This window comes from Cardiocondyla obscurior, linkage group LG04 (genome assembly GCF_019399895.1).
Source record: "Cardiocondyla obscurior isolate alpha-2009 linkage group LG04, Cobs3.1, whole genome shotgun sequence".
In the NCBI taxonomy this organism is placed as follows: Eukaryota; Metazoa; Arthropoda; class Insecta; order Hymenoptera; family Formicidae; genus Cardiocondyla; species Cardiocondyla obscurior.
Window position 1 is genome coordinate 10,765,172 of NC_091867.1, and position 27,996 is coordinate 10,793,167.

Below are 27,996 nucleotides of genomic sequence, written 5' to 3' on the forward strand. Positions count from 1 at the left end.
ATCCTGAGAGGAGGAGGAGGAGGCCCAGGAAGGGTATCCTGCATCGGCGGAGCAACTCTTAGGTAAGCATAAATTTTCGTTATAAAATCTTTGTCAAATAAAAGCTATGATTTTTTTATTATTAATTTTATTAACTAATTTGCATGTCTACATTAATATTTTTCCTTTTATGTTACAGTCACCGGCGGAATTCTACAACTCCGCTGAAGCTCATGCAGATTGGTGAGTCGCATGATTTTCTTTTCGTAGTCTTTGTAATCGGGTGTCTTAAATTAATAACACGTCGTCGATTATAGATTATCTCAATTATAATCACGCGCAGGATTTGGAACCTTTCGAAAAATAACGCACGCGAAACATGCGCACGGTTTGTTCTAGTTTTTGAATGAGAGATAAAGCCGTGAAACAGATCAATTATTCATAATTATCTCGAAAAGTTTTCTTTCGGACCTCCAAGAATTAAAATAAAAAAAAAAACGTAAATTTTTTTGGAAGATTTCTTGTAGAATAATCCTTTTTTTATAAAACAAAAAATGTAATTTTAATTAGATATATATATATTTATATTCCTTCATCGCAAAATAACAGAAAATAATTATATATATTATATACTCGATAATTCGAACATGTTTCGCTTTTAACGGAGAAATTTCGTACAGTTTTCCCGATAAAATTTCCGAATAAATACAATACCATTATGTTATTCAGTAGAATTTTTTAAGATGCACGATCGATCCTTTTAAAACCATAATTAAGTACATTTTCAATAAAAAAAGAAAAGAAAAAAAAAATCGCCGATGGAAAGCTGCTTTGTTTGAATTTATATATATACATATATGTATGTGATTATTTTATTATTAATATTAATTTATACAAATACTTTAATATCCTTATGCGGTAGCGATTACTTCCCACATTGCACATTCGAGAAGTTCTACATACGAGGAGGGACAATAAGAGATAAATTATCTCTTGTGCTCGACTCTCAATTTTTTTTCCTTTTTTTTTTTTCGATCTCCTGAAAATTGTCATCCACTAACGCGCGTGCGTTATCTTCGATTTGCTTTAAAAGATTTTCCCCTTCACCCGAGACGTTGCAATTATTAACATCGTATCTCGGAAAAAAGAACTTCATAACTCGGGCATCGAGATATCACGTCCCTCCTTATCGCACGCTGTAGCGCAAAGTAAAAGTATGACAGTACAGTGAATCCATTTTTTTATGTCTTTAAATAGCTTAGAAAATATGTAAGTTCGGTTATGGCTAAGTGTGTCGCGGATATCTTTGATCGTTGCATGTATTCTTTAAAACCTAGTTTAATAGAAAACGCGTCGCATGTCTTCTTTCTATCCCACGACGTACACGTTTAATTCTGCTTATTAATATATACACGGCGGGATGGTACCGTCATTTATTGGCACCGGAGTACTTAAATTAGGCTACCGTTTCTTTCTTTTCTTGGGTTTTTTTCTTTTTTTTCAATCAATCATTGGGCGTATGTTATCTTAGACATTAACAATACTCGAATAAGGTTCGGAGAGAGGGTCACGAACAGCAGCGAAGACGTACGGGTCTTCCGATACTTCTCATATCTTCTACACGGTGCCTTCTATCGAACTGTGCGATTAACGTCAGTAGAAATGTATGTATACTTCGGTGAGAATATAGAATAAAAAACAAAAAGGAAAGGGACACTTTCGCTGTAACGCGTTTCTTTTTTTTTTTTCTTTTTGAAAAATACTCTTAGACTAGGAAAGGAATATACACATTAGCATCGAATCTTTCGTGAAATCAGTCGTCGATAATGGTTAATACTTTCCTCATCGGTTTCGACTATTCTGCGTAACGACACTCCTGGAATTTAAATAGAGTCTAGTATTCGTCGTCACGTAAAACGAACCACGTTCAGCGGTTATTTCGGTGATACGTTAAAAGATTCGTCTGCTGAAAACCAATACTAATATACATAATATTGTTGTAATTACGTTATATCGAATTTAAACAATGATTCGCTTTCTAAAGACATAACATTGCTAAATTATTTTCCAATAATACTTAAATAAAATCACATCCTAGTATTTGCAGTCGCATTCCACATTGTGTCGTTATAAAGCAAAAAATATTCTTCCTTAAAATTTAGATTACGATTATTCTTAATTAATAACAATTTCGTAAATTATGTCGCACACATTTGCATCGCTTGATGTATGTATGTACATTTGTACGTATAAAAAAAAAAAATACGTACTTTACAAATTGTAGCTAAACGGTAGTTAAAAAATTAAAGGTTTTAATTGTGACTCGATTTTATATTAACCCTCGAATAGAACACTGTCCCGGTCACTTTGTTTCTTTTTATTTGTATCTCGAAATCATCTTTAAAGACTTTTTCACATTAATACGTCAAATATCACAAAATAAGACTGTTATATTTAAATTGAGTATTAAAAAAAGCCGAAGTTTTAAAAAATGCTAATTAAAAAAAAAATGATCATGGGTTACCGTAATCCGGTGTTCCGTTTGAGAGTTAAATTAATTTCGCTGTGGACTGCGACTGAGAAAGAAGCTAGCACTCAGTTGATTACACTTCGAGGAAATCTTTCAATAAAGTAACGCGACGCTTTTCCGCAATATCCATTTGATTCTCTAGATCTCCTCGATCTGTTGTTTCTGCTCGTTCTATTTTCCACGAAAGGTTCTCTATTTCCGCTTCTAATTGAGCTTGTTGGTACTCGAACTGTTAATAAGATAACATTTATTTGTCACATCAATGTATCCAATTTTATTATAATTATCACGAAGTCTTACCAATTCTTTACGCGGTCCAGATTCCATGTAGTAAGCATAAGGATACGTGTACTGTAAGGTATAACGACATCGCGCTAAAAGTGACGCAGCTTCATATAAATGCTGCCAATCGATCCACGTACCGCTTGCATTCATTACTTTATTGTTAATTCTCATTTTAATTCCTTCTAACGTTTGTTCTTCCAACTTTAACGACTTGCTATGATTCTCCCACTGAAACAACGTGACATAGCGAAATGTAAAAATCAAAGCGAAGTTACGATCTAAAGACTGCACTATCGAAAAGCCACTTACTCGCTCGTAATAGTGAAGGTACTTTTTAAGAGCTTCTCTCGCTTGTGCGTGAACGCTCTCGTGCGCGATATTCGGATTTTCCTTGTAACGGGAACATTCATAGTACTCGCTACCATGTGCTTTCCAATCCCCAAGGCACATCCAGCAAAAGTCGTGCTTACAATTGTAACATTGCATGTGGTTGCATCCACCATTCTTCTCTATGCAGATATGACATTTTGGACACTGCAAAAGCTCCATTGAGTATCCCGTACAAAAATAAAATAAAAGAACTACTCGATGGCTAGGGAGATACTCACATCTTTGGTATGAGCACTAATGTAATTCGCCGTTTCGGAATCATCGGCGCATTTCGTCAACCACTTCTTAATTGTACTGCAATCAGTAGGTGCATGGTAATCCATGCCACATCGGAAGCTAAAATTACAATGCATTAAATTTCTTTATGACAAACAGTATTCGACATTATACGTATGCGCGTAACACGCGTCTGCAATTGCTTACCAGAATATAGTTTTACACGATGAACACATGACTCTTTTTGCTCGTTGTTCCTTCGAGCGCAAAACTATTTGGCAATTTGGACCGGGACAGAATCGTAATTGCGGATGAGATTTAACGTAATCACAGAAGGCAAATTGTTGATACCTTTCTCTCATGTTAGGCTTAGTAAGTAGGGAAAGAACAAAGTCCTCTGGAGCTAGGACATCGCATTCTTGTGCCATGCAGCTTATACCTAAAAAAAAAAAAAAAAAAAAAGATTAGGCTTTCTATTTCCCCTTGGTTTTTGGCAAAATTCAACAGTGTAAAATAAGCAGCATTGCAGCTAAGTAGCATCACTTACCAGTAGATATACCTTGAGTTATTTGTACTTCAAAATGCATACACCAACAGTCTTTGCAAAACGAGTGCCCGCACGTGAGCGTAAAAAATCTGTCTGCAGGACAAATCGTAACGCAAACCAAACACAAGCCGCCCCGTTGGTTCTTCGTTCCTGGCACTTGTTCCGGGGTGGGCTTAATCTTTGAATTAATCAATAAACTGGAAGCATTGGTACGGTATTTTGTGACGATATCCTGTATCGACCAATTGTATGCGTGCAGCAATACTTTGGCTAAGGATGGCGTGACCTGAAGGCTATTACTTAAAAATTCTACGCTCTCGTTCAGGAGCCGCTCCACCTCCTCGACTCTTAAGCAATCGTACACCGCGTACTCCGGATCTCTCCTGTTCTGCTCTGGGTCCACGTCGTTATCTACTTCACCTCCCCAAGGCTGGATGTTGTAGTAGTCCTCGTAGCCTGGATCCCCGCAGTCGGAGTCCGAGCAATCCATCTCGCTGTCATTCTCGCTGGACATCTGCATAGAAAAAATTTTCACGCGTTAGATCCCGAGTGTCGCTTATAATTTCTCGCGCCGAGAACGACGAACGTGACGGCCTTAGGGAAAAGCACCTTTCAGCATAACCTTCACAGCTGTAAATCTTGGAGTTCGTCCGCGAGGCCGAGAAATCAGCGAGACACGATTCGTGTGGAGATAAACGAGATCACAAGGAGGAGCGGGTTTGTCGAGTACGCGATACTTGTACGAAACGTTCGCGAGTGATTTTCAGGCGGATGGGCCACGCGGAAAGGGAACGATATCGACGCGCCGAAGGGAGAAAGCTTTCGCGGATTTACCATTCGCGTTATTTTTTTTTTTCTTCTTTTTTTTTCTTTCCTTTTTTTTCGCCCGGAAGCCTGCCCTCAAGTTTTCTCCCTCTCGCTCTTTTTCTCTCTCCTTCTCACGTGTGCTTTCTCACGCGCTGCTTCGACAGACGGCAATGCCGTCGCGTGGGTGCGCGACGTGAGGGTGCGTTGTGATGGTCGAGCGAAACGACGGGGATCACTGCGTTTTCTCTCTTTCTCTCTCTCTCTTTTTTTTCCGCTCGTGAAGAGAGAGACAGATAAAGAGACCCACCTTCTCGGTCGGCTGCGCCCGCCCGGTTATCAAGAGAGATGCATTTATGTGCCCGTTTCCGCGTGCAAGCTGACCTGACCCGTGCACGGCTGGCGAAAAGAGGGGGAGGCTGTGCGAAATGAATTATCCTCAACCGGCCGAGTAACTGTTGTGAGCGAGTGGACGCGCAAACACGCGAGAGCGCATCGCGTCTTCCTCTCTCTCTCTGTCTCTCGTCGCTCTCCCTTTTCGTTGGGCGCGCGTGCGCGCACGCACACAGGCGCCTCCACTCGCCCGCGCGCTTACACAGACGGTCTCCCATTTAACTGCATAGCAGATAAGAACGTCAAAGTCACCTGACGGCGAAACAGCTGAGCGCGATCGTGCGACGAAACGATCTGAGCTGCAGAGGACTTGCTCTCTCTCTCTCACTCACTCTTTTTTTCTTCTCTCTTTTCTCTCTATATCTTTCTTTCTTCTCTCTCTTTCTCTACCCTTGTTATAAATTTTGCACCACATATCTTCTACCCAGAAATAATAAATGTATTTGTATGCGGGGCAAGAGCGAGCGACAGGGAAAAATAGGAGGAAAAAGAAATGTCCGGAGGGTGATTAATGACGTCACGGCTCTGCCCCGGACTGATTCCTGGTACAGCGTAATTCTCGCAAATGGCGTAATCCGTTTCCCCGAAACAGTTAAGTAAATTAGTTAATGAAATCGGCTTACCTCGGATAAACGGCTCAATCGATTGTCGATCTGTTGGCCGCACGTGACGCGCGTGTAATTGCGTTAAACGTAACTTTCGTGAGCGAGGAAGAATTGAGAAAGGAAATTAAGGCCCTCTTATCCATTTTGTTATCGTCGAGAATGCCTTTTAAAACGATAAGAAAATTGTACGCGATTAAACACATTTCCACTAGCGCCCAAGCCGATTTGAATATCCCTCCACCGCGCGTCACGTGACCGCCTTTTTAGTTCGCGTCAAAATGGGACTAGACGTAGAGGTGCTGAGGATCGCGTCCTCCCCGCCTTCACCCACCGTGGGGGAGAAGTTGGCTGCTGGGCCCCTTCGCTTTCCCTTCGCCCCGTTTCTTCCGCCGTGCCGCACGCCTCGTTCCTCTTTGTCTCCTTCTTTTCGATTCTTTCTTTCCCTTTCCGCCGGGAACGACTCGCCGCGAACCATTGGCCGCCACGCCGCCTCCTCTCACTCCGCCGCCACCGCTAGTAGCGCCGCTCACCTCCCTCCCCGTCGCCGCCGCTGGACTTGAAAACTCCGCGTCCGCCGCGCGACGACGCGATGCGCCCCGTTGAAAATCCGCGGGTCTGTTGATCGCCAGTCTCTCGCCGCCGCGGTACGTCACGACCACCGCCGCGCCTCGCCCCGTCGTCAGGACTCGCGCGATCGCCGACGTAAAAACGGTATAAGAAAGAGGAAGAGTATCCGCGATCATGCCCCGGTTGCACGCGCGCGGCGGCGAACGACGACCCGCTCGACTCCGCGCCGAACGCCTCGCACGCGCGCACGTCGAGTGAAACGTAAGTATTCCGTTGTGGAGAGAGAGACGCGCGTTCTTTCTCTCGCGCGCGCGTTAACCCGCAACACGCCGCGCCGGTCGGCGCCTACGCGAGGAGGACGAAAGGAAAATTTCATCGCGGGACCCCCCGGCGCCCCCCGCGGGCCTCTAGCTGGTACCGGAAGTGCGCCCGATCGTCCGCAGTGTCGAAGAGTTACCGGAAGCGAGTTTGCCAAGGCCACGCGAGAACTCTGGAATCATAACGGAGGTGAGTACCGGAGCTCTCGAGTGCCCTCGAGATCTTATTTCCTATCCTCTACGACGGCTACACCGCGCCATCATTTCATTTTCAATTGCACGAACATTTTTCGCAATGCGTACGAATGAGAGAAACGGAAATACGTTCCCGCCCGACGACAGGATCATCAGATTGCGACAGGCAAACCAGAAGGGGATAAATAGGGTTATGATATTCTGCGCTGATTAGTAAGAATTTTCTTTCAATTGACACGAAAACGTCCGTGAATCTCGTAAGATACGAACTGCGAAGCTACAACGAAATGTTTTATTTATTTGTAGGGGAAGTAGTTGCGAAATTCGAGATTGGCAAAGGAGGATGCACTTACGTTATCAGATCCGTTGCGCACGTTGATCATGTCCCAGTAAAGATGACGCAAAGAAAAAAAAAAAAGAATCACGAAAATGGAAAAACGGAACCGTAGCGAAAGTTCCTTCGTTTCCTTCACGTTCTTCACTTTTATTTATTTGATTCGCCAGAAACGAAGCTTGTATCTAAGTAATAATTAATTATCATTACCTTAACAACATGTAATCTAGAATGTTTACACGTTTATTACGCGGTAAGATCATTAACTCTTTTTCTTACAAGTTTGTATGTCATTAATCGTCTCTGTACCATCGTCTCTTACAATTTTGCGAGGCCGGAAGTGCATATTAAAAAGTAATTTCTTTTCCAGCGAAAACCAAGCATGTTTCTCCACCGAAATGAAAAGTTCACTTGCTAATTAAACGACGTTATCGGAACGCACGAAAGGGAGAACGTGGACGAGAGGAAAAAAAAGGTCGCTTAACTATATTTTTCATCTTTACGAAGCGTTCCGCTGGGACATCTACGAGATAAATAACGACCGGGTGTCGCGAGTATTTCTATGCTAATATACCGATCGTTATACCGGCAGTCAATGGATACTTACGAACACTTAGAGAAGCCTAAAAGAAGTGAGAAGAAGGAGGAAGCCACGGAGAGAAAGACTCCGTCGAGTCCGTGTAGATATTTTACGTAAATATTCTATCGAATACTCTAACGGTGCATCGAGCGTACGTAACAGCACAGTTTTTTTTCTTTCTTTTTTACGAGCTTCAAATGGGCATCGATCACGTCAGCGAACATCAGGTTTCCTTTCTTTCTTTCTATCTGCTCTTATCATAAAGATGAGCAGCGACAACGACTGTCCCCGTTAACTCGTCGAATCAGGCCAGACGGATACCAGGTTCCATTATCTATCCTATATCAAGCGCAATTGAAGGAGAGAGGAAGAGAGAGAGAGAGAGAGAAAAGAAATCTTGGATTCGAAACCAGTTCCATTCCACGCGACTACGCGAAGCGTCGTCCGCTCGTCGCTCTCCTCTCCGAGTTCAATGGCACTCGCCACACTTGGGCCACATTGTACAGGCATTTTTCTCAAGCGACGGCGCGTATATACGCGAGGACAAAAGATGTACTTGAATTCTCGCTTATGTCTTTTGGAAGGCGAAGCCACGTGTGCTGAAGAACAGGCGAATGCCGTTTCGCTTACGTTTCCAGGCGACTCATCTGCGTAATAGGAGTCGCCTCCTCCCGATCGAAACGTTACTGCACGTGTAAAACACAAGGAGCTTTATTTATTTTACTTATCTATATCTCCAAAGTTTTTCTTTCTTTTTTTTTTTTTTTTTATTTGATAAGACGCATTGCGTTACTAACGCGCAATCGAAACGATCGGGTGTCTGACGGTATATTATCGCCGAGCTGTTGGCCTATGCTTATTGCAGATCGTTCACCATTCAAGCGGTAACTATAAAGTATAACGGTAAACAGCAAACACCGTCGGACCAATCGCCGCTATTTATGACAGTTTGATATTCTTTGACTGTTTGCGATAACTTACACGCAAGAAAATCATCGTGGCCTTAGATAATCTTCGTAAGAGCTTACTTTGTGAAATGTCTTCCCGGTCTATCCGCGATTCTCTCATTAAATTTTATCTGCAGATCAGCACATTAATTAATATAAAACGTCTGATTGGCGAAGGATAAAGGATAGAGTAGTAAATTCGCTTGTGCTGATTTTTAACAGTTTATTAAATCGAGGCGTAACATGTCGGTGATGGTAAAAATGTCTTTTCAGGATGTGCGCAAACCCATACGCGCCGAGCGGATAAACGCGCCGAGCCGAAGGAAAGCGATATACAAAGTTGACTGAAGGAAGGAGGAAAGCCATGGTGGTGGAGTGGCTGTGTCCTGGACTCAGGCCGACCAGGAGTAACAGGCCTCGTCTGCTGCACTGCAAGGTGATACTTCTGGACGAGCACGAGTTGCTGCAAGACGTCCTGGTAAGTCACCAGCCTTGGGACTTGACTACCTTTGAGCCGGCCACCTTCTCGACGTAATATTCGCCTCGTAACTTATCCTCGTCACGGATTCCGAGGATGCGGACGAGCTACCGCTCGCATTAACCGTCCCGCAATCGTAAAGGTGTTCGCGAATTCGTCGTACGGACGCAAGGTATGCGCGGCTGATCCTTACCAACCCTATCTCGTAATTCGTGCACGTAGCCAAGTTGTAATTTGGTGAATTAATAGCATTTTCTTTCCCAGTTCGTTTTCTGGACGGTTGTTTCGGTGCCCGGGCTACTCTTGCCCGCCGGCTACGGTGGGTTATGGCCGACTGTTTGGCGGCCTCCGCACGAGAGGAGGACCGCGTACATATCTCAGGGGGTGCCCGGAATTCCTTCGGTCTTCTCTGTTATTAGACGATATGCCAAAATTGGTGGTGGGCCACCGTGGGCCACGACGGCGGTAACGCCGTACCTCCTCCGCATCGCCGACGGCCGTGCCGCACACTAATTCTCGCGTCTTTTCAACCTACCCGTTTCTTTCTTTTTTTTTCTTCCTCTCGGAATCGCTCTCTCGCGTTGCGCTCTCTCTCTCTCTCTCTCTCTCTCTCTCTCTTTCCTCTTATCCTCTCGCCGCTTCCCTTTCACCGTCTAGCTCATTTTGTCGATTAACATTCCGGACTTGTATATGTAAGCACGAATCCTTCGCTGTGTGTAACGCATATACATGTAACGTTCGTAAGCCTGAACGCAAACCGAAATTCAGTCGGGCGTGTTAAAAACGAGAAAATTATTCCCCAAGGAGGAATATCGAACGTTAAATTGATCCGCTCCCATTATGTTGGCCCGCGAGAAGTATGAAGATATTCCGCCGGCGGAATCTTTCGGCGAGCACACTCGTCAGCGGCTACGCATAATTATCGCTCGAAGAGAAAACAGTCTGTAAGTTCACTTATCGTTTCGGATTCCAAGAAACGTTGAAATCAACGCGTCGAAGGCAATGATCTAATCGTCAATAATCCCGCATAACCGAATGATGCATAAAAGTAAAAAAAAAAAATAAAATTAAAAAAAAAAATATGTCATTACAAAATGCCAAAGATGCAAGCGGTACGAAAAAGGGGAAACGTTGATAAGTGCGCTACATATAGGAGGTATCGCGCGTTATCGTTACACCGGTATCCAAATCCGTATCTTTCCGGTTTTATACCGCCGGCCGTAGAACCAGTCCCCCCCAGTAATTGCGGCATAATAGCGCGAAAGAATGACCATGCGTCAAGATAGCGCGACCGGATAAACGTGTAACTCTTTCTCTGCCTTCTCTTTCCAGCAGAATCAGATACCCCACGCCGTTCTATCGTCGCGGTGCGCAATTTCAATGGAATTAGCATAAGGCGTCGGTGAGCTCCGCGGTATGGAAAACAGTTCCTCGAATCGGCGAAGATCTTCATGCGGGACGTCTGCCGGATATTCTATCGATGTCCTGAAACTTATCCTCGTCAACGTCTTCGCGTCGGCGACACGCACCTCTCTATCCGGTCTGTGGCGGAACTCGAGGGGTATCAAGCCCACGATAATTGGAGCTATTCCCCCCACGAAGAGAGAGAGAGAGAAGGAGGCTAAAAGTCTAAGGCGCGCATTTATGCACGTTGGAATTCCTTGAATTCCTGCAGCATTACCGTCTCGCACTGCCGGATCACCTCCTCTTCGCTTCTTCGACGTCCAATTACACAAATGGCGCTTAGTGCCCCGCCGCAGGCGGTATAATATCTCACTCTTTTTCCCTTTTCTCCTGTCACGATCGTTGCTACACTTTTCATTGACGTTACCGTACCTGGTCACGAAAATACCTGGAGGCAGAAATGAATCTTCCGTACAAAGCGGCGACGTTGGCTGTTTGCCGTCGCCGATTTATTCTTCTCCTTCATGTCGTATCACTTGCCAAGGATGCGCCTCCCCATTATATTCGCGAATATCTTTTTGCTATCGTTTCTTCCTACCTCACGGAATCAACGCTCTTCTTTTTCTTTTCCCCTTTACATTCGAATAGTTTTGTATTGTCTTCGAGAGAAATGAGAGAATTGTTGATCATCTCGTGAGAAGAGGGCCCGGTATTCCCAACGATTTATCGTGAAGCAATCTTTTTCGGAGCTGATCTTTACCGGGGGACCGGTCAATCTGCGTTACGATGTTTCGATTCCCACAACAAACTAGGCGGGAAAGATTAGAATGCCTAAATAAATGTTTAAATTACACTGTGCATGAAAAATGAAAGAATACTCACTGGAATAACCGACAGAAAGAAAGAAAGAGATAAAGAAAGGATGAGGAAGGGAAAAAAAAAAGAAAAAAAGAGGAAGAAAGATCGTTCGGAACACGCAAGTTGGAGATGATTACCCATCTCCTGAACCTATACTCGACTCTTCTAAGCCTTAGGCGAAAGAAAAAGGGCGAGGTCTTTCGTCTTCTTCTCCTCCTTCTTCCGCTTCTTCCACTGTTCTCTCCTCGGCGGTCCCTCGACTGTATTCTTAAACGTCCGCCACTTTCATTACGCCGCGTATTTCGCGTTTCCTTTCATTTATCGACTCGTTAGGTCTAATCTCTGTCGGTCGCTTCTCTCCGTCGCATTACACGCCTGCGAAAGAAAGGAAAAAAAAAGAAAAAAGATATATTTATGCGTCAGATTAATATATTCCCTTCCGCGGCGTCGTATCGTGGAAGCGCGTAAATCACGGAACGAAACGGGAAGATAATGACGCGCGTGTAAAATCTAATGATGAAAAACATCCACTCGGGAGATCCCGTTCGTTTCCCTCGGAGGGAAACAAACGAACGAACGTCACGGTTCGCAACACCAGTGGGAAACTCGTCCTCCTGATTTCAATCTCACCGGGGGTGATTTAAGCGTGCAACGAGCACCTTCTTGCGATTGTGTAAAAATCCGGAAGTTATTACGTTTTATTATATGTATATGCGTAGTGAACTTTGGCGCTGATGTTATAACGTGTACGTTTTCCAGAGCTCGAACCTGGGCCAGGAATTGTTGGACAGAGTGTTCAAGCATCTCAACTTGCTGGAAACGTCCTATTTCGGGTTACGCTATCTCGATCACGGGAATCAAACGGTAGGCCTACTTGTTTAATCTGCAAATTTTGCAGCGTTACTTTGTTAAAAAGAAAAAAAAAAATATTTCCGCTGAAAATTATAATTATAAATATATTTCAGCAATGGCTCGATCAAAGCAAGAAGCTCGGCAAGCAGCTAAAAATTCATAAAGGAGATCCAGGATCAGACGTTCACACTCTCTATTTCGGTGTAAAGTTCTACGCGGCGGATCCGTGCAAGCTCATCGAAGAAATAACCAGGTACAATTTCTTGAGCCTCGTTCAAAGCGACGGCACGCTTCTATTTGAATAATTCTTTTGAAAATCTTTCTCAAAGATGCGCCTTATTACGCGGTAATATTTTTTTTCGCCCCGTGTTTGTACAATTCATTCTTGAGATTGAGGATCAAGTCACCGTAGCGATCAAAGTGAAGTTGCGAGTGGTTGCGAGCTACGTGTCGCCTTAGATACCATTCTTCTTTCAAACGATAATAACACGGTATATTTTACAGTCTCTCGATACAAGAAGAGAATATTTAAGAAAGAAAAAAAAAACCCGGCGACGGAGTCCGTTTTGGCGTGCAAGATATGCGGATAATACGAACGATTTTTATTCGATGTCACGCTTCCGTGCAAACGATCCTTTCACGCTCGGCGTCTCGAAATTCCAGGAAATTCCAGGGACATCACGGTACATCGCGGACGCACGAGAATTCCACGTGCGTCGAATTTCTTGAAGCGCCCTTACGTACATACAATACATGCACGCGCCGACGTACGCGTGGCTCGCGTCAACGCGCTTCGCGGCGTTATCCGCTCGTGCACGCGCTTCCACCGATCCATACTTAATTTTCACGTCTTGCGGCGCGCGAAACGAATGCGTATAAAAATTACTTTTTTTCTTTGCTTCGGTGCATACCGATACGCGTTTAGTCTCGCCTTATACTTTGAAACACGCCGGAGCGGACGGGAGGAATATTGGAGAATTAGTAGCAATGCTGTCTGACTTGTCTCGCAGGTATCAATTCTTTCTGCAAATAAAGCAAGACATTTTGCAAGGAAGACTGCCCGTGTCCTTCGACCTCGCTGCAGAATTGGGAGCTTACGTCGTTCAATGTAAGATGCTTTACTTTTATATTAAAATTTACATTAACGTGCATTTTTTTTTCTTTTACTATTTCTTGCGTACATTTAAATGCCATTTATGCGAAAGGAAACGAATAACGCATTTAAATTACGCGAGAAAAAAAGCATTCGTAAAAAAAAAAATCCAGAGAAAAATCTATGTAGCAAGACGTAGCTAAACGCGAGCAAACAGAACGTACGCGACGGTGGTCCACTCGTTATAGTTATCTGTTGGGGAGATTCAAAGTCGTACAGATAGAAAAAGAGAAGGCAAACTAAAATACGCCCGTGTTTGCATCTCATCGCCATCAAAAGAGACGAAATGAATATCCCTTCTTTCTATTCAACGATAATGCACGTATATACGGAAAAGAGCACGGTAAGCGAAAGAGAAAGGCAGAAGTAACGAAAAATGGGGTGGATAAAAAAGAAAAACCGTGTTCCGTCCTTACTTATTTCTCGCAATGTGATTGCATTCGATACGATCTTAATTAAATTGCGTTTTTAACGACACCTTTAAGAGCATTTACGCTCAATTAATTTTTGGTAAAAAAAATATATTGATTTTATATGAATGTGGACATAGTATTATTCCATGTACGCACATTTCTGTTCATTTCATTTAAACAATAAGTAATTTATATTTATAATTGAAAATAATATATTGCCTTTTCAGCTGAACTCGGAGATTATGATCCTAGACGACACTCGCCTGGATATGTTACCGAATTTCGATTTCTCGCCAACCAAACCACGGAGCTGGAGAATCGTATAGTAGAAATTCACAAAACTCTTATGTATGTCAACCGTGATGTTTAGTATTCGAATAGCGTGCATTAGAACTATCCGATGTATCTGTGTACGACACATCGTTTCTACGTTGTAGACCGACTGGTTTACAATAAGCTAATTTATACTTTATAAAATATCAACGCAATTAATCGCAGAAAAAAAGAAAAGAAAAATTAATTTTTGTTAATAATGTAAAAATAATTTAGATTCTTTTTAAGTGGATATTTACGATTTTTTTTTTTAGAGGGCAATTACCTTCAGCAGCAGAATTAAATTATCTGGATAAAGTGAAATGGCTGGAAATGTACGGGGTAGATCTGCATCCCGTGCTGGTACGTAGCTGTTAATAGTAATACATATATTAATATGGTATTGCGACTAATCGCGTTGATCTTACAAAGTAATAATTTTTGTTTGCAGGGCGAGGACAGCGTAGAATATTTTCTAGGCTTAACTCCAAGCGGAATAATATTGCTACGCAATAAAACCAAAGTGGGAAATTACTACTGGCCTCGGATAAATAAAATCTACTACAAGGTATAATTTAGATATTTTTAAGTTCTTAAATAAATTTTAGAATTAGTTATCTGACAAAATAACGTTTTTTTTTATTTTTTTTATTGTACGATATTCTGAAACAAGTTGTATTAACTTTCAGGGTAGATATTTCATGCTGAGGGTGAGCGAAAAAAATTCTGAGGAGAGAACGCACGGCTTCGAGACGCCGTCGAAAGGAGCTTGCCGTCACCTCTGGAAATGTTGCTTGGAGCATCAAGCTTTTTTCCGATTAATGGCAACTGGCCCACCGCCACTTAGTCCGTATTCTCGCTTTCATTCGTACAGTCCTCCGTCTACTTTAGAGAAGCACGCGGCTATTAGACGAAATCCGCCACCGTTTCAAAGAACTCCAAGTCGGAGAGCGCAAAGGCGAGTCGTTGAAGGGCAAGAAATGGTCGGCTCGTTCGTCGAAACTCCTGTCACCATAATTTCGAATCAAAGTAATAATTCATCCGGCAATATACTGTGCAATACGCAAAGACAAATGAACACTTCGAGTCCAAGAAGCACGAGAAGCGCACCGTGGACGCAAAGTCAGCCTCGTGGCCTTTACACTTCGTCTAGTCCTCGCTCTGTTCGCTCCGCGGGAACGGCGCCGGCAGTTAGTTGACACATTATACGTATACTTCAATGGCTGTGCTTAACCGGACGCAGAATTTATTACAATGCTCGAATATGCGTCATATGTACGTACGTGCATATGCGGCATAATATGCATACTTTCAACTTGCTGGCGGGTTAAGCATATCCGTATTACCCATTTCTGCACTTGAATTATATTCTTATTAAATTCTGTTTGTCGACGTAGCTTTTAAGTAGACTTCAACGTCGGAGCAGCTCGGTGGAAAGTCAAAGTTCAGGGGATAGTCATAGTCGCAGTGGTCATCGTAGGCGAAGTCATAGTCATAGTCATCGTCGGCACAGCAGACATTCTGATTGCGAGTCGGAACTTTCAAGAGGTTCGGATACAAGATCCGGCCATCGAAAACATCGTAGAAAACACAGAAATTCCCGCTCTTCTAGGTACGTTCACAAATTAACTTTAATTATATAGCGTTACGATCGTTCCCATCGTGATAATATCTCGTTCTCATGATTGTTTCGCAAATGAACTATCCTTGATAAATGCTAATCGCGAACTCTTCTGAGCATTAGTGTGTAACAAAAACAATTTAATGATAATTAGTTTTGTTCTCATCAATTGCGGGGTTATTGACTTTCGTTAACATCATTAATCTTGCATATATCTCTTTAACAAAATATTTTTTTTAGTATTTTTATATAAAATAAACCAATAAATGCCACCACTTTAATTCAAATAATATTATTTTTCGCAATAGACATGAATTGATAGATTCAGAGCCACAATGGAGAGAGGCACAGAAACGAAAAGGAGAAGGCGTGCAAAAAGCTATCGTAAGTATTAAATTGCAACTCACGCAAAAATTTTTTTTTTCCATAACACGTAATTAACTAATATGCCATAGGTGAGTCACACAGAGCCCAGAAGAAGACACAGAAGCAGACATCGAAGTCCTTCTCAAAAACAGCCATTACCGGATGAATTACGAAAGTACATATACATATATTTCAAATATTACAATTATTACAACAGTGTGTTACGTAATTTTATAGGCCAGAATTTCGTAACAAACCACGAAAAACAGTAAAATTAATTTACGCTTTCACGAATAGAATTAATCAATGGGGATTTTACAAATAATACTAAAAGTGTGTAAAAATATTTTTTCAGACATTTGGAATTTGGCCTAGTCGATACCAGCGGAATGAGCGAGCAGCAACGTCGGGAGATATCCTACACGGTAGTACAGTCGCAATCTGTACAGCAATCTCCCCTGCAGTCTAACAATTCTCGATTGGACGACACAGATTCATCGTCCCTGCCTAGGTACGATGATCTCAAGACGTCCTGCAATCTCCACAACCATCCTCCGCAATTGGAGGATGAAACAGGATCCGTAGTCATTGTTTAGTTACCCTGTCCACTCACCCTCCTCTGTCCCTCACCCCATCTTTCTTGCATGTATTTTTTTTTTTTATTTATTGCGAGCATGTCCACATATCGTCTACTTTAAGCATGCCCTATTATTTATTTGAAGCATGACGAATCTTTAATAAATAAGTGAGATTAACTGCTTGTCGCACTTGTTTATTTTTACGTCCTAGCTGTGGCACTCACTCGCTTCTGGCTGTGTTCCATGGAATTTCACAGGCGATGCGTGCCGATCGCCTTCGTACTGGGGTCATATTTTATTCGTGTATTTTTTTTTTTAATTTTTCATGCATTATGTATATTATACGGTATGCGCCATGTATTTGTGTAATAAATATTGGTATCTGGGAGGACGGACGACGATGTCAACGTTTGAGGCTCGGGACATTTAATGTTCCGAGTCTTTGTTACGACATTCCTCGTATATCCCATTCGATTTCCTACACGTACCCGGCGCATCTTATGCATTTTATGTTTTGCATCTTACTTTGTATTTTTTTTTTTTTTTTTTCTAAATTATGCTTTAAAATGCGCTGCGATACAATTTACGAGGAAAACCGTTGCATTAGTGAAGTCTATGATTAATGTTGTGTTAATGAATCTTGATAACGTATGCATCGTGAGGATATACAGTAAATGTGTGTATATTAACTGTATGTACTAAAATGATAAAAAAAAAAGAAAGAAAGACATGCATCGATCTGAGTTGAGCACGGTGGACTTTTGCTGGTCACTAAGACGACTGAGGTGCCAGACTGTCAAGGATTCCCTTTCAGAACTGTCGTGTCCGTTGGCAAAAGAGAAAGAAGACCCGTGCGGCATTATCGTGATGGAAGTTATAACTTACTATCAGCAACGTCCAATCGAATCGAGGCGAAGTCTCCCGAGGCTCGAAACGAATATTACACGAAGAGGGATTTTTATTATACTCGTAGCAACCGAATGTCAGTAAGCAATAATGCGGACAGTGGACTCGGGGAAAGCACGCCGCAGGACTTTTCAAGCTGCTGCTCAAGTTCTGCCGACAGCAATAAGCCTATTCACGTAGTACGTATCCCAGTTTGCTCGCATTTTTTTTCTCTTACTATAATATTATTTTAACTAATTATTTGAAGTAAGCAATAATCGAGAATTTTACCTTACATTTAGATTAAAATGTTTAAAAAGCTGGCAAGTTATGATATAAAATTCAAGCTTTACTTGTCGACTTTTTCAACACTTTAGCACATTCGTCGCAAATTAAAATTCAGTTTTCACAAAAAAATTCACACATGTTCTTATAAAAAAAAAAAATTATCTCGAGTACTTCTATATAAATGTGGCTAAGGTTTTCTACTTATCCTCTTCAAATTTTTTACTTTTAATCACGTTAATAAATTTCAAAGATAGCATTATAAGCGCGCATATCCTTCCCAAAGACATAGTTCTCGTATATGCATGTTAGATATTATATGTAGCTTTTTTTTACAAAGCAATAACATAATGGAATGATACTGTTCTTCTGAATAGTAGATTAGTAAAACGGTTTTGTTTGGTATAGACACAATTGCAATTAGGGGGAGAGGTACACTATGAATTGCCTTCAAATCAAGAAATCTACCCTCCTGTTGACACTACTCTGGATGCTGTTCTCCAACCCATTATATCGTAAGTGCTTGTTTTTCGTCGCTTTGTGCTTTCTTCTTACTCAAGTATTACATCAGATCTCGATTCGATTTGTATTCCTGGCTTTATTAATATCTAATGCATTAAGCATCACATACATAACGACGTACTTTGGATAGATATCAAAAAAGTTAGTACGATACAAACGTTGAAAAAGCTCTCTATATATCGTATTCTCCGTAATATCGTTAATTTAATTTACACGATAAATTTGATTGTTTCAGAACCTTAACAAGGAGGCAACGGGGCTACCCCAAACAATTGTAAAACTTTAATACAAAATGAAACGATAAGCACTTGTTGTACGTGTAAAATAACGTTCATACCTTAATTGAAATCGATGTACAGAATATCCCACAGTAAATGGACACGTTTCGGGAACGGGTAGAACTTATCGCGACGAGAAGAAAAATTCTATGCCGTTTTATGCTGGATGGCACTCCAACGCGATTTACGTCTCGAGCGACACGCGATATCCGACGAGAGCTCCGCTTTCCCATGGAAAGAGAAGTTTCTTTGGATATCGCGCGCCGCTCGCGATGTAAATCGCGCTGGTGTGCACCCGGCGTCACATTTTTCGCAATAAGTTCTACATATTCCCAAAAAAAAAAAAACAGTGTTCGTTTACTGTAAAACATCCTGGACGTTAAATGCAATCATTAGATTATTGTGAGACGAGAGAAAAGAAAATCTTGTTAAATAAAAGTAGTACATTTTCGTCTTCACGATGAACATATCCTTACGTACAAATTTTATTTAACTGTCTTTCGATGCCATGTGTCTCATGAGATTGCCTATGAATTTTTCCATTTTCTTTAAGTCTTGAGCTATTTCCGTCTTGTACTGGAGGCACTGCAAATCAATTTTAATTAATGCTCTATCACAATGTTTTTATAACAATGAATTAATAGTAAAATATATATAAATATATATAACAGATTATATCCCTGATAGAATCGCAATATTTTAAACATCGCTTACCTGTCGATTATCTGTTAATTTTAAACACAAAACACCTTTACTATGGCAGTACTTCATTGTGTAACGAGTCTGGAATAAAATCGAAAAAAAAAGAGTCAACTAATGGTCATTAAACATTTATATCAAATTGTATTAAATCGATGCTTTTCGTGCCGTCTTCTTTCCGATTCCAGAGAAGACCGCCGAGAACGGAAAATAATCGATAAAAAAATAAATATAATTATCACGTAGAAACCAGTAAATTTAATTAAAATAAAAATAATTTTGTAGAAACCTGTACGAGCGAAATATCTCACGTATATCTGTCCTGCTACTTATCCAATTTTGTATAAATTAAAAAGAAAAATCTACTATCAAATTCAACAAGTAGATATTACGAGTAGCACGTACAAAAATTCTGTATTAATCGAGAAGTCGTGAATATATCATAATGACGCATAAATCGTGTGTAAAACGCAAATGATCTGAAATAGTTCTCATTAATATTCGCTACTAATTCACGTAAAAACTCACGTTTATCGGGTCCTGCAGGTATAACCTCTCGGCTCCTCTTTCGAACTCCTCCCACGAGTTCAGATACGTCATCGTGATCCGACAAGTGCCAGTTCAGCTCCGCCGGACGAAGCAAACTCACTTCGATGATCTCGAACGGCTACGAGGTCGCAAAACGTCCCTCGTAGGACGAAACACTCGCGAAAACGTCACCGTTCGCCACGTGTGTATACGTATACTCGACAGAGAGAAATCTAACTTCTCTGATACTCGACGACAGAAGTGACAGAGCGGTTCCCGGCGTGTTTCGGAACGCAGCGTTTCCCGCGAGAGCCGGTGAGTGCCGCGCCGGTCGACCAATCGCCGTCGAAAGTGCGATATTTTGAAATCAATCGCTGTGATTGGTCTATTTAATCGATCGTTCGCGGCTTTCAATTTTGCAAGATAGTCTACGATCGTAGCCGTCAGATTGAGTTGCCAAGTAATTAATCTGAATATAAATATTGTTTAATCACGAGACTTTTGATTGTGCAGAGTGCTACGTGTTTCTCGATAAAGAATACAAATTGGCAAGGATATCGGGATGTGTCCGGGCCATCCAGGCAGAAGAGGCGTCTAGTCGCATTAAAGTAAGGTTAAAATAGAGTCAAAGCTGACAATACATTTTGAGTGATTTTTTTAATGTTATTTTAACTTCTTGATTTGTCTGGATAATGCGGACGTCATTTGACGAAATATGTGTCGAGTGATTTAATTGCGGTTTGATTTAAGGCACAAATAATTATAAATCGCTGTGAGTGGACGTTTGCGAGAGACGAAGCGTTAAAAAAGCTCGTCGAAAGTACGAGGAAAATTTCGACAAACGTGTAAGTACTGTTTCAATTTTGAGGCCAGGATAATTATATCAAAATCGTTCCAATTATCATTCTGATTAGTCGTACTGAAGGCTTTGATGAGAAGAAAATTTACGACGATTCTCGAAAACTTTTCGAAATGCTTGTATGAAAATATCGTTGCACATTTTTTTGTTGCAAAAATATATATAATATAATTGTAATCGTAGTTGTATAATTTTATTTTAATTTTTTTTTTAATTTGGTTTAACATTATAAGGATATAATATTTTATATTAAGCCTTATTACTTTTTTTTAGAAAAATACCAATGTACGAAAGCAAGACAGGCATGTTAAAAAGAAATAAGAAACAAATTAGCATGTATTGGCAAACGAAGAAGGGAGACGAGCATCCCCCACGGAACGAAAGAAGGCGATTTCAGTGGCGGTGACGACGGTGTCGTGCCGCTGATCACTGGTGGAGTCTTTCAGTTTCTTTTGGACTGCCTCAAGCGCGGGTAGTGAACGTGATCAACGTGATGTGCGTGTGAAAGTCTGCTATTTGTGCACATCTTCGACAGAGATGAGAGGCAGAAGGATGTGAGAAGGAAGAAAGAGGAAAAAGAAAGGTATCAAGCTACGTGTAATCATGCAATGCATGGCAAACATGCGTAAAAAAACCGATAAACAAGATTGTTCACTGGATGCAAATTCCTCTTTCCTGTTTAAAAGTAATTATCGTGCATGCGGTTCCCTCGAGTAAAAGAGAAAACGCTCGGTATAGAGCGAGGGAAAACGCATCTCCCGTCTAATGATTTTATTACTTCGTTACTCGCGAGAAATTTCTCCGTACACTATTGTTATTCCGTGAGCGTTACTTAATCAACGATGGCATAAGTCATCGTCACTTTCTTCGTGTACCGAACACTTCTGATCCTACGGTACATTGATGTGTCGCAATCGGCATGTCGCGCCTTCGTTCCCCGAGTAACAGTCCGTATCAGTCGCGTGTCGAATACAGCTTGAAAACGAAAGTACCGGTTAGAGCTGTTAGCATTACGGCTTCACCGTAGATTATACAGATATTTTAATTAGTGCTAATGGAGACGAGGTGAGATTAGGTGAAATAAAACCATTCCGGTAAAACATTTTTTTTTTATTAACTCGTTGATCAAACTTGCAGATATTTCGGCCCGTAAGATCGCTAGCATTGGGATCACCTAAAGAGAGACGTTCCAGAAGATCTCGTGCTTGCGGAATGTGACGCTGTAAACGATTCCGTTAGGAATCCCTAAACGAATGGAGATGTCATCAGCGCGAGAAACTTTCGATGACCGCGAAAGTGGCCGTAAGGATCTTTCGGGACTCTCTCGGTCGGGACTAACGAGACCGAGGCAACGGTGAAGCGGCACAGGCGGCGTGGCCGGCGACGATCTTTTTTTTTTCATCGACGTCCCTGAATGAGTGCGAGTGAAAGTTTGTGAGTCAAATATTTTTTCGCGGTTTCGTTCCGCGGACACGCCACTCGGCGGCCACGCCGTGCGTGCGTTCCGCGCGCGTAATATCTTCCCTCGCATGCATATATGTAGCGTTATAGAAAGGCCAAAGAGAAAATATGCTAAAATCTCGCACTGTTTCCCTCGTAAAACTCTCGTCATCGATTTGACATCATAAAGGCTGTACTCCTTATCTTTTAATGTATTTATCTTTTCGTTCCTACGAACACGGGCAGTATCGTGAACAAGCTTAGAACGAGCCGTCGCGCTTTTATCACTTTAAACTCATAAAAATGTATTCTCGTAACCGGCTCGAACGCCACGACTCACGTTTAATAACTTACATTTGTGTGAACAATTAATACCGTCTTTGCATTTGCTTTTCACTCCGTTTGTCTTGACACTTACATAAAAGATTATATAAAAGATTATATATTTGTTACGTGACGCGTGTACATAAAAATACAGGTTTTTAATTTAGAAACAAGAAATAGTCTGTATCGAATTGCGGACTGTCAGTTCAAGCCGACGAAACCTCGAAGGAACTTGTGAAAGTAATCGCGAAGATAATTCAGATCTGTCCGTTGAGGATCATCGCTGCTAGTATTAGTTGATCGATTTGCGTAGGAAGATCGTTTCTCTTTTGCCGAGGTTTTATTTAACAATTATTTTATTTCAGGGTACCCGGTGTTAATACGCAAATATTGGCGAGCGTGCTGCGCCGATGTGAAAGTGGCTGGCTGCTGGTCGTCTGGTTGCCGACGATGGAATGTATGACGATCATGCGTTGCAGCATGTACATTGATCCATGTATCCTAGGTAATTACGTATGTAGCTTTTACGGTGAGGTAATGGTTGATTTACAAACTGTTAATGCTGGAGCCCAGATCTCGCGATTGAGACGGGAGTGAGAGAAAAAAAAAATTGGAAGGACGGACGTCAAGTAATTGGGATGTGTATCGCGGCGAACGACTACGCGCGACGGAATTTAACGCAATGAACACAAAGGGCACTTTCCAATACTCAAGTTGACCTAATTCGAAAGCGGGCTATTCTCGCACATCCGCTTTCTCTTCTCCTCGTACGTCATGTTGACGAAATTTGACACGCCGCCGGAGGAGAGGAGTTGCTCGCCGCGTGCCGAGGGTACCGATAACGCGCGGAGGAGAGGAGAAACGGATAACGATCGCAATCGGGAATAGCGCAAAGCTCGAAGAAAAAGGACGACGATGACCTCCATTAGCGCTCGCTCGTTCGACACGTTCCGAATAACGTAATAGGCGCTTTACGTCGGCCGATTTCTTACGTGAATGTGAAAGCGACCTTGAAACGTGGATCATCCATTGCACGCGCACATTCGATAAGATCGTCTGGTGAAATACGCGTGTATTTATGCACGCATAAATACACGTAAAGCAAGCAGAAGCACAATTTGCTTTTGATAAAGAAGAAATTGATCGCTATGGCTTACAGGAAGCCACGAGGTCCATCGGCGACGGAAGCACAGCTGATCGAGCATGCAGCGATGGTTACTGGCCTTGGACGAGCCTGCATCCAATCCGTGCGGTAGCGTCCGAATGTCGTCGGGGGATGCGTCCAAGTGCCGGCATAGCAAGGCGAGCGGTGATCCCGCGTGATCCCGGAATCAAGAGTCGGATCGATCCCGAAGGTGCGGAGGCCGACAAGCGCGTTTACGCAACTTCACCTACGACCGAGCCTACGTACGAGATTGAATGGTAGAATTTGATTAATTACGTTGATTAATCGCCTACTTCCGAATAAGTATTTACTGTAGGACACCCTGTATTTATTGAAATTATTTTTCAGGATCAGACCGGACTTGGCGGACATTGAAATCTCGAAATTCGTGAGCGGCATTGCAGGTGGCAAGTCAACAGCGTCATGTAATAATCCACGAAGATGTTACAAAACGTCGACCAGCTCCGGTTACTCGAGTCACTCGCCGCCGTTATCGGCTGGTTCGTATTCCTGTTACGCATCAACGTCGACGAGGGATCCGTCGTACGGAGGTCTAGCGGTGATACACGAAAGCGAGGCAATTCCACGGCCCATTTGGCCCTCCATCATCTATCATCACGCCGAAGATCGCGGTGGGGTTTACGAAGGTACGACCGAGAGCGTTGAAAATGAAAAATAATAATTTTATTTAATTATTCTAAAGATTTTTATTGGAGCGTCTTTGTTTCATTATTTTTTATTTATTAAGGTATTTATACGTGCCGCGAGTGCGGTTGCATGTACAACTATTCGTCGCCGCCACCGCCGCCGCCAAGATCACCGTCGAGAGCGCACGAGGTGCTGCTCAAATTATCCCGAACTCTGAATTCTGTGATAGACGGAGACGTCACGGCGGCGCCGGAGGACGTCTTGCGCGATATATCACGTATCGTTTCCCTAGAGATCGGCACAAGGAATGACAACGTATACGAGTATGTTCGCCCATCCTGGGCTTTCATCGATAAGAACCCATCGATATGGCCAAGCTGCGCGAAGAACGTGCCATCGAAAATAAATCCAATCAACTCGAAACTCTACGTTAGCCCTCGTTGCCTTTACGGATACAATCAGGCGCAGTCCGCATCGTCGCTGAAAAGCGAAAGAACGACGAAACGCAAGGACGACAGTAAAATAAAAAAGAATCGCCTCTCGAGAAAGAAACCATGCGAAGTCGAATCGAAGTATTCTACGGTGAGTACGCTTTACCTTATTTAATTATTTAATTATTTAATTAGCCTAGCTATTTAAAAAAGAAATTTTTTACATTTATTTTGTTTGACGACTTGTTTCAATTGAAGCGTTTCGAACAGTCGCGTTACACGAAGGAACGTTGTTCTAGCAGTTGGAGTGCAGCGACGTCGGGTCATCCACCGAAGAAACGATCGCCTCGTCGAGTGCAAACGACTGGGATCGTCGCTTGGCCGTTCGTGGTTTGGGGGAGGATTTTGATTTCACGCTTGACGTGACGCAGGCAGAGCGTCTAGGCCGGATGATCGCGAGAGCGAAACGGAAACGGCAATGGTGCAGAGCCCTGACCACTCTCTTTGGTCTGATTTTCTTCGTGTTGAGCGTCGTTGTCGTCTCATTATCCGTAACAAGGGGTCGTAAGGTGTTTGGAAGCATGTGAGTGAGAGCCAAGTGGAAGAAAAAAAATCGCAATTTAACATAGATATTCTTGTTTCATAATATATAATTCTTTTTCAATATCTTTTAAAATATATATATACTACATGTGTATATATTTTTATATTTAAATGTAAAATCCAAGAAAGATTCTGCAATCACGACATGTGGCTGTGACCATGTTCGTTTGCATGTATTGAATCACTTAACGCATCACGATCGTGTTAAACATGGATAAATAGATATCTCTTTGCAGAGATAGGCGCAATTAACGTTATCAGTAGATTGACGTCGCGCGGCATAACATAAAACGGGTACTTATGTAGAGTAGGAACGATGTCGACCGAATTCCGATCAATTTCATTCGATAAATTTAATTCAGTTCAATTAAATTACTTAAAGCGAAATTGTATGTAAGCCTCGCGCTATAAGGTAATCATTGATTAATGCCTATTTTTATAACAGCTTAATTTTAATCTCAAAGTTTAATTTACTTTTTAATATTTCCTTCTTAGAACCATGGAAAAAAAAAAATAAGAAAATTAAAACGAGATTAAAGTTAATCAGTTATTCATAATTATAAGATAGCCGGAGTTCGGTCATCGTTCTAAAACTAGTTAATAAGCTGCGTAAGTCTAATTGACACTAGTCCGATCCTAGTCGCGCAAGCGCGCGGCGCTAGCGAACGGCAGGCGAGGCAAAGCCGAGGGAAAAGGGAAGTGTAACGGATGTGTCGTGTACGTGTGCAGAACGATCACGCGAGTGACAGATCGACCCAGTCGTTAAAGGAGCGAAATATTGAGCTCGAAAAGGCGAGTCGACGGTGCGGAAGCACTTATCTCTAGGTCGATAGCAGGCACATTTTCTGCGGTCCTCGGAGAAAACGTAAGCCTTCTTATCAGCGGTCCCCCGTTCAGGTTATGCTCGTATTGATCTCTGGCATTCGCCTGATCGCTGTGCCGTGAAGGCTCGATATAACGTCGCTTCTCTGCCTCTTCTCTGAGGTAAGAACAATTCTTTCCGTATCTCTCGAAGTGAGCTAATGCTAGTGCGAATTATGTAGCTGCGATAAAAGTTTGCCGCAACTCGCGAAGCTGCAGACACCGTGGCGGTAGCTCTGGGACGAGCATCCGCCACTTGTCACTTTACAACAAAAAAAAGAAAAAAATAATAATTGCTTCTCTTTGTAATTTTAGATTAAAAATAAGGTAGATACAGAATGGTGTGCGTGCCATGCTTTGCGGTTCCTATAATCCTAATAATATGGAGGTTCCTGATTCAACCGTTATTGATCAAGTGGTGGCAGTTGAGGAATAAGGGAGAAGAGATCAAGGCAGATCAACCTTGTCCGGATTTAATAAAAGAATGTAAAAATGGGACTTGCACTCTGGCATGGAAGAATAAAGACGACGCGGCGAAGAAAACCAAGTGAGGAACGAGCGAGTTTCTCGCTTGGACATGTGGTTTGCTCAATCGGTGTGAGTTAATTCTGCATTTTGTTGAACTTTATATTTGAAGTTTTATAATTTGATTAGATTTTATTGAAGCGATGTTGCGAGTTACCTAGGACGTTGATTTGTATACGATTTAATTAAAACGTAAAATAATTTTAACTTGATTAATTAAAGTAATTGTGTTCTTCATATACATATAAGATTCAATGTCAACATGTTAAAACATTAAATTATAGACTAGTTATGTGGTTGTAAGGGGTCTTTTATTATATGTACGGATGTGTACACGATAAGTTCGTTAAAATTAACATAATTATGTGTAATTAAATAAATATATAATATGTATCTTTAAACTTCCATGTATTTTACTATGTAATTTCCAATAGAAGTTTTAGGAAATGTGATTGTTAAAATATTGAAATGTGTTAGAATATTTTGATACCTTTAATTACAAATTTAATTTATTTAGTTTATAATATTAACCATTTAGTATCAAAGAAAAAAATTATTAGAAAAAAGAAATGTAAGGAAATGAATTTTTTGTAACGATTCTCGGCGAACAGAAATCTGATACTTATATAAAATTTACGAGTTGACATCAGGAGATTTAAATTGTCGACGTGTGCATACCAAACTCTACAAGTATAAAAACGACGTTAAAACGCAAGCGAAAAGGTGTGCGTATGCACGTACGCATACTGTTAGACGTTTAATAAAATTTCTGGAAAAGAAATTCCGTACGCTTGTGCCGAAGTGCAAGCAAAAAGGATATATCGAGCGACTAGATAGTGTGTCGCTCGAGGGTTAGGCAATCTTGCGGGTCAATTTAATTCGCGATCAAGTAACGTCAAGTAATCGCATTTTGATCGAAGTCGCCCTCTGGGCTGTGACGTCCGTACACATACATATAATACAGCTGACTCTTTTAACAGTGACGTCATGCACTCGGCGTCCAATAAAGTTCGCTTTACAGCGAGTGAAAATGGAGTCGCCTAAAATTCCTAAGATCCGCGCTCTTCCATTGGACGTCGAGCGCGTGGAGACTTGTCGAAGGCTGCCAACCTCGCGAGAGGCGAGCGAGATAAAAAGAGAGAGAGCGACCGCTCCGCCGACGGGAAAGAAAGAGACGGCGCAGCGAGGGAACGAGAAGAGTGCGAACGCAGCGGCGTAT

The 27,996-nt window shown here is 41.9% G+C and overlaps 4 protein-coding genes across 9 annotated transcripts; 2 read left to right on the top strand and 2 right to left on the bottom strand.

Moving 5' to 3' along the window:
• The first annotated feature begins 21 nt into the window (after positions 1–21).
• Positions 22–18,720, top strand: LOC139102085 (band 4.1-like protein 4). Of its 5 annotated transcripts, none has more exons than XM_070655741.1 (18): positions 6,364–6,823; positions 7,135–7,415; positions 7,533–7,855; positions 8,963–9,167; positions 12,189–12,293; positions 12,395–12,534; positions 13,292–13,389; positions 14,075–14,195; positions 14,435–14,522; positions 14,611–14,727; positions 14,849–15,349; positions 15,557–15,771; positions 16,089–16,164; positions 16,236–16,321; positions 16,502–16,657; positions 17,539–17,809; positions 18,303–18,409; positions 18,652–18,720. In XM_070655741.1, exons 4-18 carry the CDS (start codon positions 9,054–9,056, stop codon positions 18,692–18,694), a joined length of 2,238 nt encoding a protein of 745 aa, XP_070511842.1. In that variant the 5' UTR covers positions 6,364–6,823; positions 7,135–7,415; positions 7,533–7,855; positions 8,963–9,053; the 3' UTR covers positions 18,695–18,720. The 5 variants fall into 5 exon arrangements, with proteins under 5 accessions (XP_070511844.1, XP_070511842.1, XP_070511843.1 ...); XM_070655740.1 differs by lacking the exon at positions 6,364–6,823 and adding an exon at positions 6,873–7,041; XM_070655743.1 differs by lacking the exons at positions 6,364–6,823; positions 7,135–7,415; positions 7,533–7,855 and adding exons at positions 22–62; positions 179–222.
• On the bottom strand, positions 1,712–5,264 carry Ari-2 (E3 ubiquitin-protein ligase ari-2). Of its 2 annotated transcripts, none has more exons than XM_070655749.1 (7): positions 5,062–5,264; positions 3,948–4,461; positions 3,608–3,839; positions 3,403–3,520; positions 3,104–3,328; positions 2,810–3,022; positions 1,712–2,738 (listed from the first exon to the last, which is right to left on the bottom strand). In XM_070655749.1, the coding sequence occupies exons 2-7, from the start codon at positions 4,459–4,461 to the stop codon at positions 2,583–2,585; spliced, it is 1,458 nt and encodes a 485-aa protein (XP_070511850.1). In that variant the 5' UTR covers positions 5,062–5,264; the 3' UTR covers positions 1,712–2,582. The 2 variants fall into 2 exon arrangements, with proteins under 2 accessions (XP_070511850.1, XP_070511849.1); XM_070655748.1 differs by lacking the exon at positions 5,062–5,264 and adding an exon at positions 4,557–5,038.
• Srp9 (signal recognition particle 9) lies at positions 17,250–20,175 on the bottom strand. The gene is made up of 3 exons (XM_070655761.1): positions 19,922–20,175; positions 19,409–19,477; positions 17,250–19,279 (listed from the first exon to the last, which is right to left on the bottom strand). The coding sequence occupies exons 1-3, from the start codon at positions 19,991–19,993 to the stop codon at positions 19,184–19,186; spliced, it is 237 nt and encodes a 78-aa protein (XP_070511862.1). The 5' UTR covers positions 19,994–20,175; the 3' UTR covers positions 17,250–19,183.
• A 226-nt stretch (positions 20,176–20,401) lies between these two features.
• LOC139102374 (uncharacterized) lies at positions 20,402–26,375 on the top strand. The gene is made up of 7 exons (XM_070656252.1): positions 20,402–20,529; positions 20,672–21,363; positions 21,918–23,049; positions 23,704–23,966; positions 24,058–24,356; positions 24,458–24,939; positions 25,091–26,375. Exons 4-7 carry the CDS (start codon positions 23,821–23,823, stop codon positions 25,373–25,375), a joined length of 1,212 nt encoding a protein of 403 aa, XP_070512353.1. The 5' UTR covers positions 20,402–20,529; positions 20,672–21,363; positions 21,918–23,049; positions 23,704–23,820; the 3' UTR covers positions 25,376–26,375.
• Positions 26,376–27,996: the final 1,621 nt, after the last annotated feature.